General features: G+C 42.0%; 1 protein-coding gene across 1 annotated transcript in view; it reads left to right on the forward strand.

Annotated features, from left to right (window-relative positions):
• TBC1D15 (TBC1 domain family member 15) overlaps positions 1–17,606 on the forward strand; it is a 113,258-nt gene that overhangs the window by 63,565 nt on the left and 32,087 nt on the right. Inside the window, exons 8-10 of the mRNA XM_040409989.1 lie at positions 8,782–8,910; positions 10,628–10,731; positions 16,368–16,462. Coding sequence (XP_040265923.1) covers positions 8,782–8,910; positions 10,628–10,731; positions 16,368–16,462 — 328 coding nt within the window. The remainder of the gene's footprint in view (positions 1–8,781; positions 8,911–10,627; positions 10,732–16,367; positions 16,463–17,606) is intronic.

Raw genomic sequence — 17,606 nt, forward strand, 5'->3', positions numbered from 1 at the left:
AAATATATATATATATATATGCATTCATATACACACACAGAGCAGTGTATTGATGTGAGACAGAGAAGGTATAATACTGTAGATGCAGTGTGTACAGAAATATGTGGTCAGTTATACATTATAGTCACTGTGTGTGTGAGGTACTTGAGGTAGTGGTCACTGTAACTGTCTGAAGTATTATACATGAGTGAGCAATGAGTAAAAACAGGGCATGGGGGGGGGGGGGGGGGTAAATGATGAAAAGTGGAGGACCTCCTCTTACCACTCCATTCCAGTCTGTATGGATCAATGCAGAGCTGCTTGTGAACTTCTAATACTTGCTGTTAGGGGTTAAAGGACCTGTGATGATGTCATCACAGGTCCTGGCAGATATACCTTTGAAACCTAGGAACTACACCATTTTTGGTGCAGTTCCTTTGCTAGATTCTGCAGGACCTGTGATGTTGAAGATGATGTCATCACAGGTCCTGGCAGATGCACTGTTCTAACCTGGGAACTACACTTTACACTGTGCAGTTCCCTTACAGGACCTCTGATGACATCATCAAAGGTCCTTTAGCTTTAGAAAGATAAACAGGAGCAATTAGGGAGCGGGGCCTCTCCTCCTCTTTCTCACGGGCCCCATAGCAGCTGCGTGGTCTGCCTATATGGTAGGTACGCCACTGCGGCTGCCGGAGAAGATATCGCCTCGGCTCTGGTATGTACTGCGCATGAGCGATCGCATACCAGAGCCGAGGCAGTGTTAGAAGAGCCGGAGAGGGGCGGGCACCAGAGGCTCTGACGTTTCGTGTACAGAGCCTGGCCACTCCCTCAAGCAGGGAGAAGCCTGTAAACGAAACGTCATCACCAGAGCCGGCTGGCTGACGTCGGGGGTCACATGACCCTGAATTGAACTGGCCAAATAGTGAAAGATAGGTTATGAAAGTGATTTGAATAAACTTTCACTGATCTACAATAAGAGCAATTAGAATAAATTTATTTAACTCGGATAACCCCTTTAACTGTCAGGGTCAAGGGGCTCCCTCCCTCTCCCATCGGGGGGCTGCTGTGCCTTTGCAGCCCCCCGATGGAGAGGGAGAGAGCCCCCCGACAGCCCCCCGAAGCCCCGTACTCACCCTTCCCCGTCTGCAAAGATCTGTTCAGTGTAAGTAAAATACAGTACAGAACCCTATATAGGGTTCTGTACTGTATTATACAGACATCAGACCCACTGGATCTTAACCGCTTGCCGCCACGCTAACGCCGAAAGGCGTCATTGCGGCGGCTCCCCCAGGCTACGCTAACGCCAATAGGCGTCATCTCGCGTGAGCCGAGATTTCCTGTGAACGCGCGCACACAGGCGCGCGCGCTCACAGGAACGGAAGGTAAGAGAGTTGATCTCCAGCCTGCCAGCGGCGATCGTTCGCTGGCAGGCTGGAGATGTGTTTTTTTTAACCCCTAACAGGTATATTAGACGCTGTTTTGATAACAGCGTCTAATATACCTGCTACCTGGTCCTCTGGTGGTCCCCTTTGTTTGGATCGACCACCAGAGGACACAGGTAGCTCAGTAAAGTAGCACCAAGCACCACTACACTACACTACACCCCCCCCCCCCCGTCACTTATTAACCCCTTATTAGCCCCTGATCACCCCATATAGACTCCCTGATCACCCCCCTGTCATTGATTACCCCCCCTGTCATTGATTACCCCCCTGTAAAGCTCCATTCAGACGTCCGCATGATTTTTACGGATCCACTGATAGATGGATCGGATCCGCAAAACGCATCCGGACGTCTGAATGAAGCCTTACAGGGGCGTGATCAATGACTGTGGTGATCACCCCATATAGACTCCCTGATCACCCCCCTGTCATTGATTACCCCCCTGTAAAGCTCCATTCAGATGTCCGCATGATTTTTACGGATGCACTGATAGATGGATCGAATCCGCAAAACGCATCCGGACGTCTGAATGAAGCCTTACAGGGGCATGATCAATGACTGTGGTGATCACCCCCCTGTCATTGATTACCCCCCTGTAAAGCTCCATTCAGATGTCCGCATGATTTTTACGGATGCACTGATAGATGGATCGGATCCGCAAAACGCATCCGGACGTCTGAATGAAGCCTTACAGGGGCATGATCAATGACTGTGGTGATCACCCCCCTGTCATTGATTACCCCCCTGTAAAGCTCCATTCAGATGTCCGCATGATTTTTACGGATGCACTGATAGATGGATCGGATCCGCAAAACGCATCCGGACGTCTGAATGAAGCCTTACAGGGGCGTGATCAATGACTGTGGTGATCACCCCATATAGACTCCCTGATCACCCCCCTGTCATTGATCACCCCCCTGTAAAGCTCCATTCAGATGTCCGCATGATTTTTACGGATCCACTGATAGATGGATCGGATCCGCAAAACGCATCCGGACGTCTGAATGAAGCCTTACAGGGGCATGATCAATGACTGTGGTGATCACCCCATATAGACTCCCTGATCACCCCCCTGTCATTGATTACCCCCCTGTAAAGCTCCATTCAGATGTCCGCATGATTTTTACGGATGCACTGATAGATGGATCAGATCCGCAAAACGCATACGGACGTCTGAATGAAGCCTTACACGGGCGTGATCAATGACTGTGGTTATCACCCCATATAGACTCCCTGATCACCCCCTCTGTCATTGATCAACCCCCCTGTCATTGATCACCCCTCTGTAAGGCTCCATTCAGACATTTTTTTGGGCCCAAGTTAGTGGAAATTATTATTTTTTTCTTACAAAGTCTCATATTCCACTAACTTGTGTCAAAAAATAAAATCTCACATGAACTCACCATACCCCTCACGGAAACCAAATGCGTAAAATTTTTTAGACATTTATATTCCAGACTTCTTCTCACGCTTTAGGGCCCCTAGAGTTCCTGAGTACGGAGATACCAGATGTGTGACACTTTTTTGCAGCCTAGGTGGGCAAAGGGGCCCACATTCCAAAGAGCACCTTTCGGATTTCACTGGTCATTTTTTACAGAATTTGATTTCAAACTCCTTACCACACATTTGGGCCCCTAGAATGCCAGGGCAGTATAACTACCCCACAAGTGACCCCATTTTGGAAAGAAGAGACCCCAAGGTATTTCGTGATGGGCATAGTGAGTTCATAGAAGTTTTTATTTTTTGTCACAAGTTAGTGGAATATGAGACTTTGTAAGAAAAAAAAAATCATCATTTTCCGCTAACTTGTGACAAAAAATAAAAAGTTCTATGAACTCACTATGCCCATCAGCGAATACCTTAGGGTGTGTACTTACCGAAATGGGGTCATTTGTGGGGTGTTTGTACTGTCTGGCCATTGTAGAACCTCAGGAAACATGACAGGTGCTCAGAAAGTCAGAGCTGCTTCAAAAAGCGGAAATTCACATTTTTGTACCATAGTTTGTAAACGCTATAACTTTTACCCAAACCATTTTTTTTTTTACCCAAACATTTTTTTTTTTATCAAAGACATGTAGAACTATAAATTTAGAGCAAAATTTCTATATGGATCTCGTTTTTTTTTGCAAAATTTTACAACTGAAAGTGAAAAATTTCATTTTTTTGCAAAAAAATCGTTAAATTTCGATTAATAACAAAAAAAGTAAAAATGTCAGCAGCAATGAAATACCACCAAATGAAAGCTCTATTAGTGAGAAGAAAAGGAGGTAAAATTCATTTGGGTTGTAAGTTGCATGACCGAGCAATAAACGGTGAAAGTAGTGTAGTGCCGATTTGTAAAAAAGGGCCTGGTCTTTAGGGGGGTATAAACCTGTGGTCCTTAAGTGGTTAAAGAACCAAGTGGGTCTGGGTCAAAAAAATGTAAAAAAAGTGAAAAAACATTCATCACTGAATAAAAATTTAAAAAATAAAATACACTCCACATATTAGGTATCGCCGCGTCCGTAACGACCTGATCTATAAAACGGTCATGTTACTTTCCCCGCATGGTGAACGCCATAAAAATAAAAAAATAAAAACTATGAGAAAATTTAAATTTTGCCCACCTTACTTCCCAAAAAAGGTAATAAAAGTGATCAAAAAAGTCGCATGTACGCCAAAATAGTACCAATCAAACCGTCATCTCATCCCGCAAAAAATGAGACCCTACTCAAGATAATCGCCCAAAAACTGAAAAAACTATGGCTCTTAGACTATGGAGACACTAAAACATTTTTTTGGTTTTAAAAATGAAGTTATTGTATAAAACTTAAATAAATAAAAAAAAATTATACATATTAGGTATCGCCGCGTCCGTGACAACCTGCTCTATAAAATTACCACATGATCTAACCTGTCAGATGAAGGTTGTAAATAACAAAAAAAAAGAAACGTGCCAAAAAAGCTATTTCTTGTTACCTTGCCGCACAGAAAGTGTAATATAGAGCAACCAAAAATCATATGTACCCTAAACTAGTACCAACAATACTGGCACCCTATTCCGTACTTTCTAAAATGGGGTCACTTTTTTGGAGTTTCTACTCTAGGGGTGCATCAGGGGGGCTTCAAATGGGACATGGTGTCAAAAAAACAGTCCAGCAAAATCTGCCTTCCAAAAATCGTATGGCATTCCTTTCCTTCTGCGCCCTGCCGTGTGCCCGTACAGCAGTTTACGACCACATATGGGGTGTTTCTATAAACTACAGAATCAGGGCCATAAATAATATAAAAATGAAAAATCTGCCAAAAAAGTGAAATTTTGAAATTGTATCTCTATTTTCCATTAAATCTTGTGCAACACCTAAAGGGTTAACAAAGTTTGTAAAATTTGTTTTGAATACCTTGAGGGGTGTAGTTTCTTAGATGGGGTCACTTTTATGGAGTTTCTACTCTAGGGGTGCATCAGGGGGCTTCAAATGGGACATGGTGTCAAAAAAACAGTCCAGCAAAATCTGGCTTCCAAAAACCATACGGCGCACCTTTCACTCTACGCCCTATTGTGTGCCAGTACAGTAGTTTACGGCCACATATGGGGTGTTTCTGTAAACGGCAGAGTCAGGGCAATAAAGATACAGTCTTGTTTGGCTGTTAACCCTTGCTTTGTTAGTGGAAAAAATGGGTTAAAATGGAAAATTAGGCAAAAAAATGAAATTCTCAAATTTCATCCCCTTTTGCCAATAACTCTTGTGCAACACCTAAAGGGTTAACAAAGTTTGTAAAATCAGTTTTGAATACCTTGAGGGGTGTAGTTTATAGAATGGTGTCATTTTTGGGCGGTTTCTATTATGTAAGCCTCGCAAAGTGACCTGTAGTGGTCCCTAAAAATTGGGTTTTTGTAAATTTTGGAAAAATTTCAAGATTTGCTTCTAAACTTCTAAGCCTTGTAACATCCCCAAAAAATAAAATATCATTCCCAAAATAATTCAAACATGAAGTAGACATATGGGGAATGTTAAGTCAACACAATTTTTGGGGGTATTACTATGTATTACAGAAGTAGAGAAACTGAAACTTTGAAATTTGCAAATTTTTCAAATTTTTTGGTAAAATAGGTATTTTTTTATGCAAAAAAATTTACTTTTTTGACCCAATTTTAGCCGTGTCATGAAGTACAATATGTGACGAAAAAACAATCTCAGAACGGCCTGGATAAGTCAAAGTGTTTTAAAGTTATAACCACTTAAAGTGACACTGGTCAGATTTGCAAAAAATGGCCTGGTCCTTAAGGGGTTAAGTAGTAAAACATAGTAAAAACTATTGTCGTAACCGTACCAAACCCACAGAATAAAGTTATCATGTTAGTAAGACTACACAAGTGCCAGATAAAATAAAGACATCCCCCCTCAAAAAATGATTTAATACACTATGCAGTCATGAGTACTCTCTTTGAACTCTGTGGCTTTACATATAAAGACATACAAAAAAATCTGATCCTTAGAAGGTTAGATTACAATCATTGACAAAAAAAATAACACCCCAAGGTAGCAATGTCAGATTCCTGCAGAACTCAGCATACAGTTATGTCTCGGGCAGATATGTAAATGATTACGTGTGGTCATATTAGACACTCTGGGGGACATGTATCAATGTTTCTACGCTACAATTGTGCATCTGAGGGCATCAGTGCGCCATCATTTGCGGCATTCTGAGGTTCTCTGCACTTTTCTGAAGTGCCGAGAAAAAGGGGCGTGGCTTAATGGAAATGCTTCCTCCGCTGCCCGATAAAAAGGCTCTGAGACTTTAGTCTACGTTTTGGCGAGACACCATTGACTGCTATAAATGCCTTTACAACACACTCAGACGTTTTGCTCATTTGTCAGACTTTGAAAGGGAGCGCATTGTTGGACTGAGAAGAGCAGTATGGTCGTTTCAACAAATTGCCCGCCATCTAGGCCGCTCTAACCTAGCTGTTGGGAGCAATGGTTACAGGCCCTGGACAGCCCAAAATGTTCACCAATAGAGATGATAGTTTGATCTGCCTAAAAGGATGAGCAGCTTCCAAGGTTTAATTGTCCACCATCCAAACACATATGGCTCCTTCATTACACACCCCTATCTCTGCCCGGTCTGACCATTTCCAGGCTCTTGGCAGAAAGAAATTTGGTATCACTGCATACATTACATGTCCTGTTATTGTCAGCCAGCCACCGTCACCTGCTACAAAATGGAACTGCAAAGTCTTAAGCGATGAATACAGGTTTTATTTGAGATCCGACAATGTTCGAATTCATGTATGGAAGCCTCCTGGTGAACACTTCATTTCTGCATATGCTGGTGTGATGATCAGGGCAGCCATTGCACACAACAGTTGGTCATGTCTAGTAGTAATACGAGGGACACCAAAGCATGTATTACACTGCTCGATATTTCGCCAGATAATCGCTAATGCTCATTCATCGGGCAAGCCAAATCTTTTGACATGTTAAAAAAAAAAATATCGTTTGCAGGAGGCAGATCATGGTGTCTAATAACCATTGGCCGTGGCAAACCACTATACAGAATGGGGACGAGCGACGGCATAGCGATCGCTCGTCCCCATGCTGCAGAGAACATTGTTGCATGTAATAGCAGTGGTCTCCTCCGCTAGCGAGCAGGCGATTGCCGGGAGGGAATGCTTCCTTTGTGACAATCGTCTGCGACTCTGCGTGATCGGGGTGTCTAATGAACCCTTAACAGCCTGACAATATGTGCAGGACATCCTGTAGCTACTGGCATTTTCAGCAGGATAATGCTTGCCCACACACACCAAAGGGGATTGTCTCCACCACTTCCTTGGCCTGTCTAGTTACCAGATTTATCGCCAGTTGAGCGAATACGGGACCAGCCTGGGCGCCAGCTTCGGCAGCCTACGAGTGTGCAAGATCTGCAATGGCTCAACCCAATTGAAACTCTGTGGTGGGACCTAAGAGAGCTGTACATAAACAAATGCCCACAAACCTCAATGAACTGAAGCAACATTTTAAAGAAATGTAGGCCAGAATTCCTTGACAACATTGTGAGAGACTGCCAAAGTGATTGATTCATGGGATATACTTAGTTTTTCACACTTTTCTTTTTTACTTTTTGGCTTCATTTTTGTTTAATATTGAAACCGTGAAATCTGTTGTGTGTTTTTCATCTGAAGTTGTATCTACCTAATTTTAAGACTTTGTAAGGACCAGATTTTTTCATTATGTTCTGGTATGTAAAACCATACAATTCAAAGAGGACGTACTTTGTTTTTCTCATGAAATACTGTAGAACGGTTGCTATAAAACTACTGATTGTCCCGTAAATTCAAGGTCTACTGCTACATTGAAGAAAATGCAAAAAAAAAAGTTATGGCCACTGGAACAAAAAGGTGAAAAATGTTAAAATGTTACTGATCTTTAAAGGGAGTCTTTCACGTATTTTTCACTAATATAACTAAATGCAATGGGCATCCAAACGTTGTAAAACATTATAACCATACCTTTATGTCATCTGGGCTTCTGATTGCCATTGTTGGCAGTTATATTAGTGACATTTACGTGACAGACTCCCTTTAAAGGGGTTATGCAATCCCTATAATGACCCCCAGAATGCCCAAGCCCCTCCTGTAGAACAAACGTACCTGTTCCCCGGTACCCACATCCCTCTGGATCCCTGCACGGCTGCCGCTGCATCTCTCACTGGATGCCAGGGAGCAGGTAAGTATGCTCTAGGGGAGGGGCCTGGACATTATAGGGATTGGATAACCTGTTGAAAGGGATTCTCTGGTCCTATAGTAAGTTTTTTTTCCACTGCATTCAGTACCCCAAAAATTGCCTATTTCATGGCTGTATTTTTCGTCCAGTGTTCTCTGCATCAGCTCATCTGGTTATTTAGACTCAGAACTTTTATCAGTTTTTCTGCTGGGTTTTCATCACCTTCCTGCTGGGTAAGCTAACCAAAACCATCATGCTTTGCTCTGTAACGTTACACAGGGCTCTTAGTAGAACAGGAAGTTCTGCATGTAACATCCTGCCCAGATGAGCTGATGCAGAGAACAGGGGAAGGAAAGCACTAACATGAAAAACAGGGATTTGGGTCAGAAATATACAGTGTTTGGGGTACTGAATACAGATTAAAAAAACTGTTATGGGACCGGAGAACCCCCTTTAAGGCCCTTTTTAGTTTACCTACACTGCTTCAGAAGAAATGTCAGAATTTTTCACTCAAGAAACCAGGGCAGAAGACTTTAGAAGAAATTTTTTTTCTACTAAGGAAAATGTGTTTTTTATGAGAACACTTAATTGTCAGTTTCTTCGTTTTCATATAATTATTGTGATATTATTTTTTTTTTTAACTCTGTTTCAGATTGATGTTGGTACACGACCAGAAGTTCACAGGAGAGATCCAGTTTCAACAGCTGAATGGGAGAGCAATATGGATTCGGAAGGAAGAATTCGTAATGTGGACCATTTAAAGCACATGATTTTCAAAGGGGTAAACAATTTATAATACAGGGCTGTCGGATGAAAAATAATTTTTTGTCTCTTAATGGAGAAAAAAATACTGGACAGCGGAATGACAGACGGATGTAGTAGGAACATTTAAAGGGGTTATGCCATGACTGCTGCAAAAATGAAAATTAGACACCGTATAGTACATAACAGTCTCGTTCTAACAAAGCGAGTACAAGATTCATTTTAAAGAGGACCTGTCACCGCTCCTGACATGCCTGTTCTAATAGCTTCATGCATTCCCCATGTAATAACAATTCTGGAACATCTATTCTCATAGCTCTATGTTGTTCCATTCCTTTATTATTTCTACTAGAAGTTTTTGGAAAGAATTGCTAGCAGTCTGCAGTAAGGGTACAGAGGGGTGGTAATCAGTTGGGGGGGTGTCCCTGCACAGTGCTGCCATTGTCAGACTGTGCAGGTACACGGCCCCAACTGGTTACCTCCTCTCTGTACCCTTACTGCAGACTGCTAGCAATTCATTCATAACTTTTAGTTGAAATGATACAGGAATGGCACACCATAGAGCCATAAGAATGGATGTTCCAGCATTGTTATTACACAGGGAATGCATTTAGGTATTAAAACAGACATGTCAGGAGCGGTGACAGGTCCTCTTTAAGCTGGCAGCTCAAGGGGTGTGTCCTTTCTGCTGCAACTCTTCAACTGTACATCTTCTAACAGTAGGTACAGCTGGTGGCTGAACACATGTGACCTGCTCATCTATCTCAGTAAATGGACATGCTTGTTATTATACATATTAAACACTAGCAGTAAAAAGAATGTCTCAGTACTGGAGCATCAGTTTTTAGTTGGGATTTCTGTGCATTTCTGCACCAAAACTGCACGTGTTACACGCTGTTTTCTGGTGCAGATTTGGTGCGGTTTTGCCGTAGATCTCACCTTTTCATTAAAAAGGGTAAAATCCGCACCAAAAATCACTCAAACAATTCTCATGTTCCGGATTTGTAAATCAACATGTCAGGTAATTTTCCGCACAGAAAAAAAAAAGCAAAGTGTACATTATTACAGTGCGATTTTCCTACACATAAATCCGCCTCAGTGTGTGACTTGTTTTACAGACGGTGAAATGCATTGTGTGCTGTGTGAATGAAGCACAAGATTGTCTGACATGTAAAATGGATTAAATCAAGGGCAGAGTTGTCATTTGCTTAACCCTTTCCATTTCTCTCTACATGGCTTTTTGCCTTTGTGTCTGAGAGCCGTTCTTTGCATCTGATAAACGTAACATTTTGTATTTGATGATAATATAATCAGAATAATGTGTTTTCCCAGAAACCCATGTGGCTCCATTTACAAATACAGAATGCTATGCTTTGAGTCCATCCAAAATGTCAGTGGTAAAGGGTTAGTGTTCTGTTCTCAGTGAGCTCCGTTATCACAAAGCAGTCCGTGTAATCTCTTTACGACACGAGCATACTATGATCTGCTCCACCGCCTTTGCATCCAAGGCAGCAGTAATCTGTCAGAAGTGCTCTCTACAGAGGCTTTTGGTTAGAAAAAAAGGAAACATGTAAAATGATGAAAGGTCGGCTGTACTTTAAGGTGGCTTTCATGGATTATATTGCTAGCACTGATTTCCTTCCCATCTGATGTGGTGTCAAAGGAAATGGCACTATTTATCAATGCCATTTTTATAGTTGGGAGAATCTTACATGAAATACATCTGTTTCCTGCAGGGACTCTGCCATGCTTTGAGAAAGGAAGCTTGGAAATACTTGCTGGGTTATTTTTCTTGGGACAGCACTAGAGAAGAACGAGCGCAGCAACAAAAAAGAAAAGCGTAAGTAGCTATACATTGGGGAAGCATCTCGTTGTAAATCTGCTGACTCAAATTACTGGTAATGTGTTTAGAACATGTAATATAACCTTTGTTTGAAATGATGTGCCATTTTTTATATTTCTTAAGCCATGACCCCTTGTTTGCCACGTCTTTTGTTCTGTCCGCAAAGAGGTCTTGTCCATAAAATGGCTGCTGATTGCGGGTCATGTAACCAAGTACCTCCATGTGATGTCTCCTCTGTTCAAATACACTGCCCCTGACATCTGCACTTGTACTGTTGGGAGTTTAGTGCAGGCGCAGTGTGTCTGAATGGAGGAGACATCACATGGAGATGATTTTCCTGGTCACGCGACCATCTTATGGACAAGACTTTTGTGCGGACAGAACAAAAGATCTAATATACAAGGGGGCATGGCTTATGAAATATGGAAAATGGCACATCATTTCAACAAAGGCTATGTTAGTGAGTGCCAAATAATCTTCTTACCTACACATTACAACAAGTAACAAGTAGCCAGAAAGTGGCCAACCCCTTTAAAGGGGTTTTTCGGGCTAATGATATTGATAACCTACCATCTGGAGACAGCATCAATATTTGATCAGTAGAAGTCCAACACATAGCATCCCCACCCATTATCTTTTACTTGCAGGCGTTAGCAATGGGGCCGGACTCACAACTCCGTTCAAAATGTAGTGGTCGTGCCAGGTTACTGCAGCTCAGCTCCCATTGAAGTGAATAGAAGCTGAGGTGCAGTAAACCGTGCCGGTCAGTTGTAGTTCTGGTTCCAATTTACAGCTAATCGGTTGGGGTGCTGGATGTCAGACCCCCACCAATCTGATATTGATGACCTATCTTCAGGATAGTCCAAATACAAAGTCGACGGCAACATAACTTCCATGGTACTTTATTCACAGTGGGTCCATCAAAAAGTACAAAGTGCAAAAACAGTGCAATGTTTAGACTAATATATAGTCTTTCTCAAGCTCTTAGATAGGTCATCAATATTGTAAGCCTGGAAAACCCCTTTAAATAAATGTCAACTTATTTTTTTCTCACCCCTGATTTTACACCCGGAGTGGAGAGAAGCAGGTAGCACGTTGGGTGAAACGCTTGCCTGTGCAATCGTATGATGCCTGAAGTGTCTTGTGTACGGGTTCTGTGCTAATTAATAGGAACCATGCATAGGCTCCTCAGTCGTCGTATGTTGTCTTTGGAGTTGTTTTAACCAAAGTGCTATCTGCCTATGTCCACACTCAATGTAGAATTGAGAGCAAAGTTAGTGATGCTTTCTTACCCTAGTGGTTTTTTAGAAAGACTTACACAGAGGTGGAAATATCCGCTCAATCAGAGCCAGGGATTCCTGGTTCAACAGCCTTAAAAAGGAATCTGTTTCTCAGAATAACATGAATGGCTGTCTAGGCCAAGATTATTACAACCACAATATCCTGATATGGAAGAGCATAGTCTGAGTAGAATGACCACAGCCATGTTTACTGCACAAGGCTGGTAACGGTTGAGAATTAAAGAGAAGTAGATCATCTCCTACTCTTCTTCCATCCGTACTTGCAGAACCTATGGTTCATCAGACTTTATTTCTCTGTTTATCCGGTTTTGTTCCACATTTTTATCGCTGAGATTTAGTTCTCCTATTGTCCCTTTTGGGCTGTGATCACTTGACCATGTCCATGCAGCTCCTTCTTATTTCCTGTGATGTTATGTCCATGAGAGTGTCAGTGATAGGCTAACGTCTATGTAAGCAACTGGGAGGGAGGAGCTATAAGCTAGCTGGGCGGAGTCAGAGGCAGTGCTGGAGCTGTGGCAGAGAAAGGAGAAGTGCATCATGGGTTTGGTTGGATACATCAACAGATAGTGTTACATACAGGATGGAAATAAACTGAAAACAGCTCAGGTGAGTCCAAATTGAAAAAGTATGGGGAATATGGACAAAAAGTCAGCACCTTCATGAGCATATCTGTTAAAAACCATAGTAATCCAAGAAAACCCATCTGTCAGCAGATTTGTACCTATGAAACTGACCTGTTACATGTGCACTTGGCAGCTGAAGGCATCTGTGTTGGTCCCATGTTCATATGTGCCCGCATTGCTGAGAAAAAGATTTTTTTTATATATGCAAATGAGCCTCTAGAATCAATGGGGGCGTTGGCCTTACTCCTAGAGGCTCTGCTCTCTCTGCAACTGCTGTGCCCTCTGCACTCTGATTGCCTTACGGAGAAGTCAGGGCCAGACGTGAAAGTGCAGGCGGTGTGGCAGTTGCAGAGAGAGCTGAGCCTCTAGGAGTAAGGCCAACGCCCCCATTGCTCCTAGAGGCTCATATGCCTATATTATATTTTTATTTGTTCAACAATGCGGACACATATGAACATGGGACCAACACGGATGCCTTCAGCTTCCAAGTGCACATGTAACAGATCAGCCAGTGTCATAGGCACAAATCTGCTGACAGATCTCCTTTAACCCCAAGCCCTCATACGGCTATGTAAACAGAAAAATAAAAAAATTATGGCTCTGGAAAGGCAGGGAATGAAAAAAGAAAACACAAAAATGTATTAGGTATACAGATTCTGCCCCATGACCTGTCTTTAACATGTGCAGTGAGTAATGTACATTTGGGGGCAGCATAGTGGAATGGTGAGGTGGGAGAGCTTGCGTGTCACCGTTCGGTTTGCCTTCTCGGTGTACATGCACACTGCTCTTGTTTGCTCCGGGGCTGTCAGCTGGCTTCTTGCTTACTGTGTTGCTCACTCTCCATTACTCCCATCTCTTCTGCTTATCACATCTGATTAAGCAGCCTTTACTGACTTGAAGAGACTGAGATTCTTCTCTAAATATTTTTTCCTTGCATAACGTGACAGAAAATAGCTTGAGAGTAATACTAGCGGTTCTTTGGAAAGAATGGGCCTTTTGTATGTGAACCAGGGTAAAGTACTTTTTCAGTGCTTTACTTATTTTTTTTTACTTAGAATTGTTTTATTGGAGTGTTGATGGTGCAGAATAGAAGATTAGACACAAGCTTTCTGTCTTTCAACCTATTTGTTCATGTTCCAGACTTCACATCATTCTTTTTGAGCCCAATCTGAAAGGTAGTTTTGTAACTAGAGAAACAATAGCTGCCAGAAATAATGAGGCAGTTTACAGCCCTGTGCCGTAATAACCCCAATGCTTAGTGGTAGTGATACAATGTTCCTCCCGCAGCGAGTCCGCATCGCAGCTCCCAGACTGAACTCTCATCGCTGTCACATAGCATTATATTGATTTATGATATTATGTAACCCTTACAGTTCTGGAATGTATTGGATAATGCTGCCAGTGTTATCCAATACACTCCAGAACTGTAAGGGTTACATAGCATCATGAATCAATATAATGCTATGTGAATCCCGTCAGGCCGGTAGCTGAGATGCGGACTCGCTGCGGGAGGAACGCTTGTCTGCAAGGGGCCTAACTCTTCTGAAAAGCTCAGTTTCAGTCTCGCAGGAATGGTCCACATTAGGGGTGCATCGGGTATCGAAGTCTCAATCTTTGCACCCTACTTCGGTTCAATACCGGTATTGGCATTTTTCCAATAGCTTAGTATCAGAGAACATGAGCGCAAAGCGTAGCGCACGCCATGTTCTCATCAGCGGCCGCACAGTAGAGAAGAAGGGTGAGCTATTGACATTTCAAAGGGTAAGAAACCTCATCCACAGACTTCCTGAGATCAGTATTGATGGGGCAAGCTCCTACCTGCACCTGCTCGCTCCGCTCAATAGCACTTACAGAGTACACTTTACCCCTGACCCCAAAGTGAAATCTGTACTCCATGACAGCGATGCACGAGTGTACGGATTGTGAACCACTACAGGTGCTTATTTTGTAGGTAAACCGAAAAATAAAGCATATCACAAAAATTCATTTTATATTTACAATAATGTTTAATGAAATCGTTTTTAAATGTTTAGGTAAACTGTAAGTTATTTTTTCTGAGTAAAATATAGCTCTGTCGTTCAGGCAGCTTGTCTCTGATGACAGGTTTCTTTTAAAGCGGTTGTCTCACCATAAGGGCTCATTCAGACGGCCATATGCTGTCCGCAAAAATGCGGATCCGTTTTTTTGCAGATTAGATGCTGTCCCATTCACTTCTATGGGGCCTTTTCTTCCATTGCATGGCTCAGCAAAACAAATGAAACCTGTCCTATACTTGTCAGTGAAAATCAGGATATGGCCCTATTGAAGTCTATGGGTCAACAAAAAAAACGAAATGCAATCAGTTTTTTTTGCGGACATTCTGAACTGTCCGCAAAAAAACGGATCCGCATTTTTGCGGACAGCATACGGCCGTCTGAATGAGCCCTAAGAAGTTATATGATCGTGTGGGGCGGACCCCTATGCTCTGGTACCTGTCACCAATCCACAGGATAAGGGTCCATCCCCACATCCGTATGAATGGGGCCGCAAAAGATGTCCGCACTTCCGTTCCGTGTCCCCGCAAAAAAGATAGAGCATGTTCTATTCTTGTCCACAGTCATGGACAAGAATAGGCATTTCTATCACAGGGCCGGCCATGTGCGATCCGTGTCTGTGTTTTGTGGATCCGCAAAACACTTGCGGGCCTGTAAATGGACCCTAGGTGATGCATTCTTGGGTTGGGACAACCTCTTTAAGACATTTTTATTTCTCTATACCTGTGATTGAATCCTAATGCTATATAGAAAGGGTTTCCTTTATAACTTCTTTTCCTTTACGGTGCGGTGTAAATTTGGGGAAGGTGGGACTTATAAATACACTGTGCACCGCCTCACCCGATGATAGGCCTCACCCTTAGTTCCCTCATCCATGCTATTGAATGCAGTTCATGCGCATCAGTGGGAAATGAGGAGTGTCTCAGTCTTCAATCTTCAGGATGCTCCCCCATGGTATTTCACATAACATCAGACCATTAGTCGTGGCTGTTGCCAATAAGATACTTACTATTATAAATGCCTAATTTATTCTTGTGTTAATTACATTACATTTATACGTGCACAGTTTGCATATTGAAAATTAGCGTCTTCATTTTGCATCACATTTTGAAGTCCTCTTTCTCTACAAGTTTCTGCTTATCAGTTGTGTTCGATGAATAAAAAAGGACTTCTTGGGCTTTGCATTCACATCCTAAATCTGTATATTCTTCATACGCTGGCTAGACAGACCTTCTCTGCATTTATGGCTCATTACATTAAACAGTTTTATTCAGCACTGGACAGGGTGATCAGATAGGAAACAAGAGAAAGTCATTTGAAGTAGAATAAAACCTCCAGATTCGAACTTAATTCCATTAACCTTTTTTTTCTCACCGTCGGTGCTATATAACACAGACGGGGAGTAATCTTTTTCGCTTGACGTTTTTATTAGGCCTCACTTCCACATTGTAATTAAAGTGCCATTCCGTGGCCCTTTCTATTGTTTTATTTTCAGTATCTTCAAGGAGAGAACACAGTAAACTGATAATACAATTTATCATCAATAAATATATTAAGGGCTAATGTGGTATTCTTTAGTTGGGCCAACATGTTATTGTTAGATATAGTCCGCAATGACATTTCTCGATTATTTTAATTGGTGTCTCAGCAACTTCTTTTGTTTTGTGTTTTTTCAGAGATGAATATTTTCGAATGAAACTTCAGTGGAAATCCGTTAGTGAAGAGCAAGAAAAGCGCAACTCAAGGCTAAGAGATTACAGAAGTTTAATAGGTATTTTCTGACAAGTGCCATCCCCAAAATATTGTCACAGGAACCAAATGAGATCAGTTTTACAGATTATATGTAAAGTTAAATAACTGGAGTTACTTATTTTACACTTGTCCTGAGATAAATCCTGTATGGTAGACCAGAGCTGTATTCGTAGTTCTGCTGGTTATCAATGGAAACGGTCAATAATCTTGTTTGGGACACCTCCTTAACCTTTTCCTGACTGCCCAACTATATACGTCTGAGCACTCATTCTTCATCTCTGCGCGGACCTTTTAAAACGTCCTTGCAGAAATGGCAGCTGCATGCTAATTGTGCAGACGTTGGAGCAGGGAGCACGCCGTCAGTGAAAGCCATGCTCCCAATAGCAGCGATGCCGCTTTCCACTCTGGTCCCAGCCATCATGTGATTACCGGGGGCTGGAAGTCTGTGCTAGCTGCTGGGTCTTAGCAGACCAAGATCAGTTTTGCAGTGAAGTTGTAAACCCCTGTACAACCTGTCTGAGGGCTCCATTCACCCTCTAACTGGGGCTACAGAAATCAGCAATAAATACAAAATGTATTGTGAAATGCCCCCAAATACGCTGCACTGCAGTTTATAGCCCCTCCCTGGCAATTATAACCCATACATCCCATATACCAAAATAACCATTATAGAAAGGTGACATGATTGAAAATGTGCAATTAACAAACAAAAAAAAAATTTAAAATTAAAAACACATTTTTGTTAACATTTTTCCCGTTATAAAAAATAAAAACAAAAAATACAAAAATAAAAATAAATCCCCATGTATCATTGCAGAAAGGCACAAAAATTATTTACATAACCAAATGGAAACAAGTTATGGCTTTAAAAGATGCATGTCCTAAATAAAAATGAAAATCTGACTGGTCAGGAAGGGGGTAAATGGCCCTCTCTTGAATTGGTTAACAAGCGTAGCTGAACACCTATGATATAATGGGGAAACGATCTCTCCAATATGCCAGAAAAAACTGGCCAGCCAGGGAGTCAGATTAAAAAAAATAAAAATAAAGCTGCATTTAGATGTTGCGAGGAGCAGCTGATTGTCTGGAAGGTAACATTCCTTCCCGACAATCTGCAGCTCGTTAAGTGTAGGTGAAGCACCGTATTTACATGCAGAAATCTC

Source organism: Bufo bufo, chromosome 1, assembly GCF_905171765.1.
Source record: "Bufo bufo chromosome 1, aBufBuf1.1, whole genome shotgun sequence".
In the NCBI taxonomy this organism is placed as follows: Eukaryota; Metazoa; Chordata; class Amphibia; order Anura; family Bufonidae; genus Bufo; species Bufo bufo.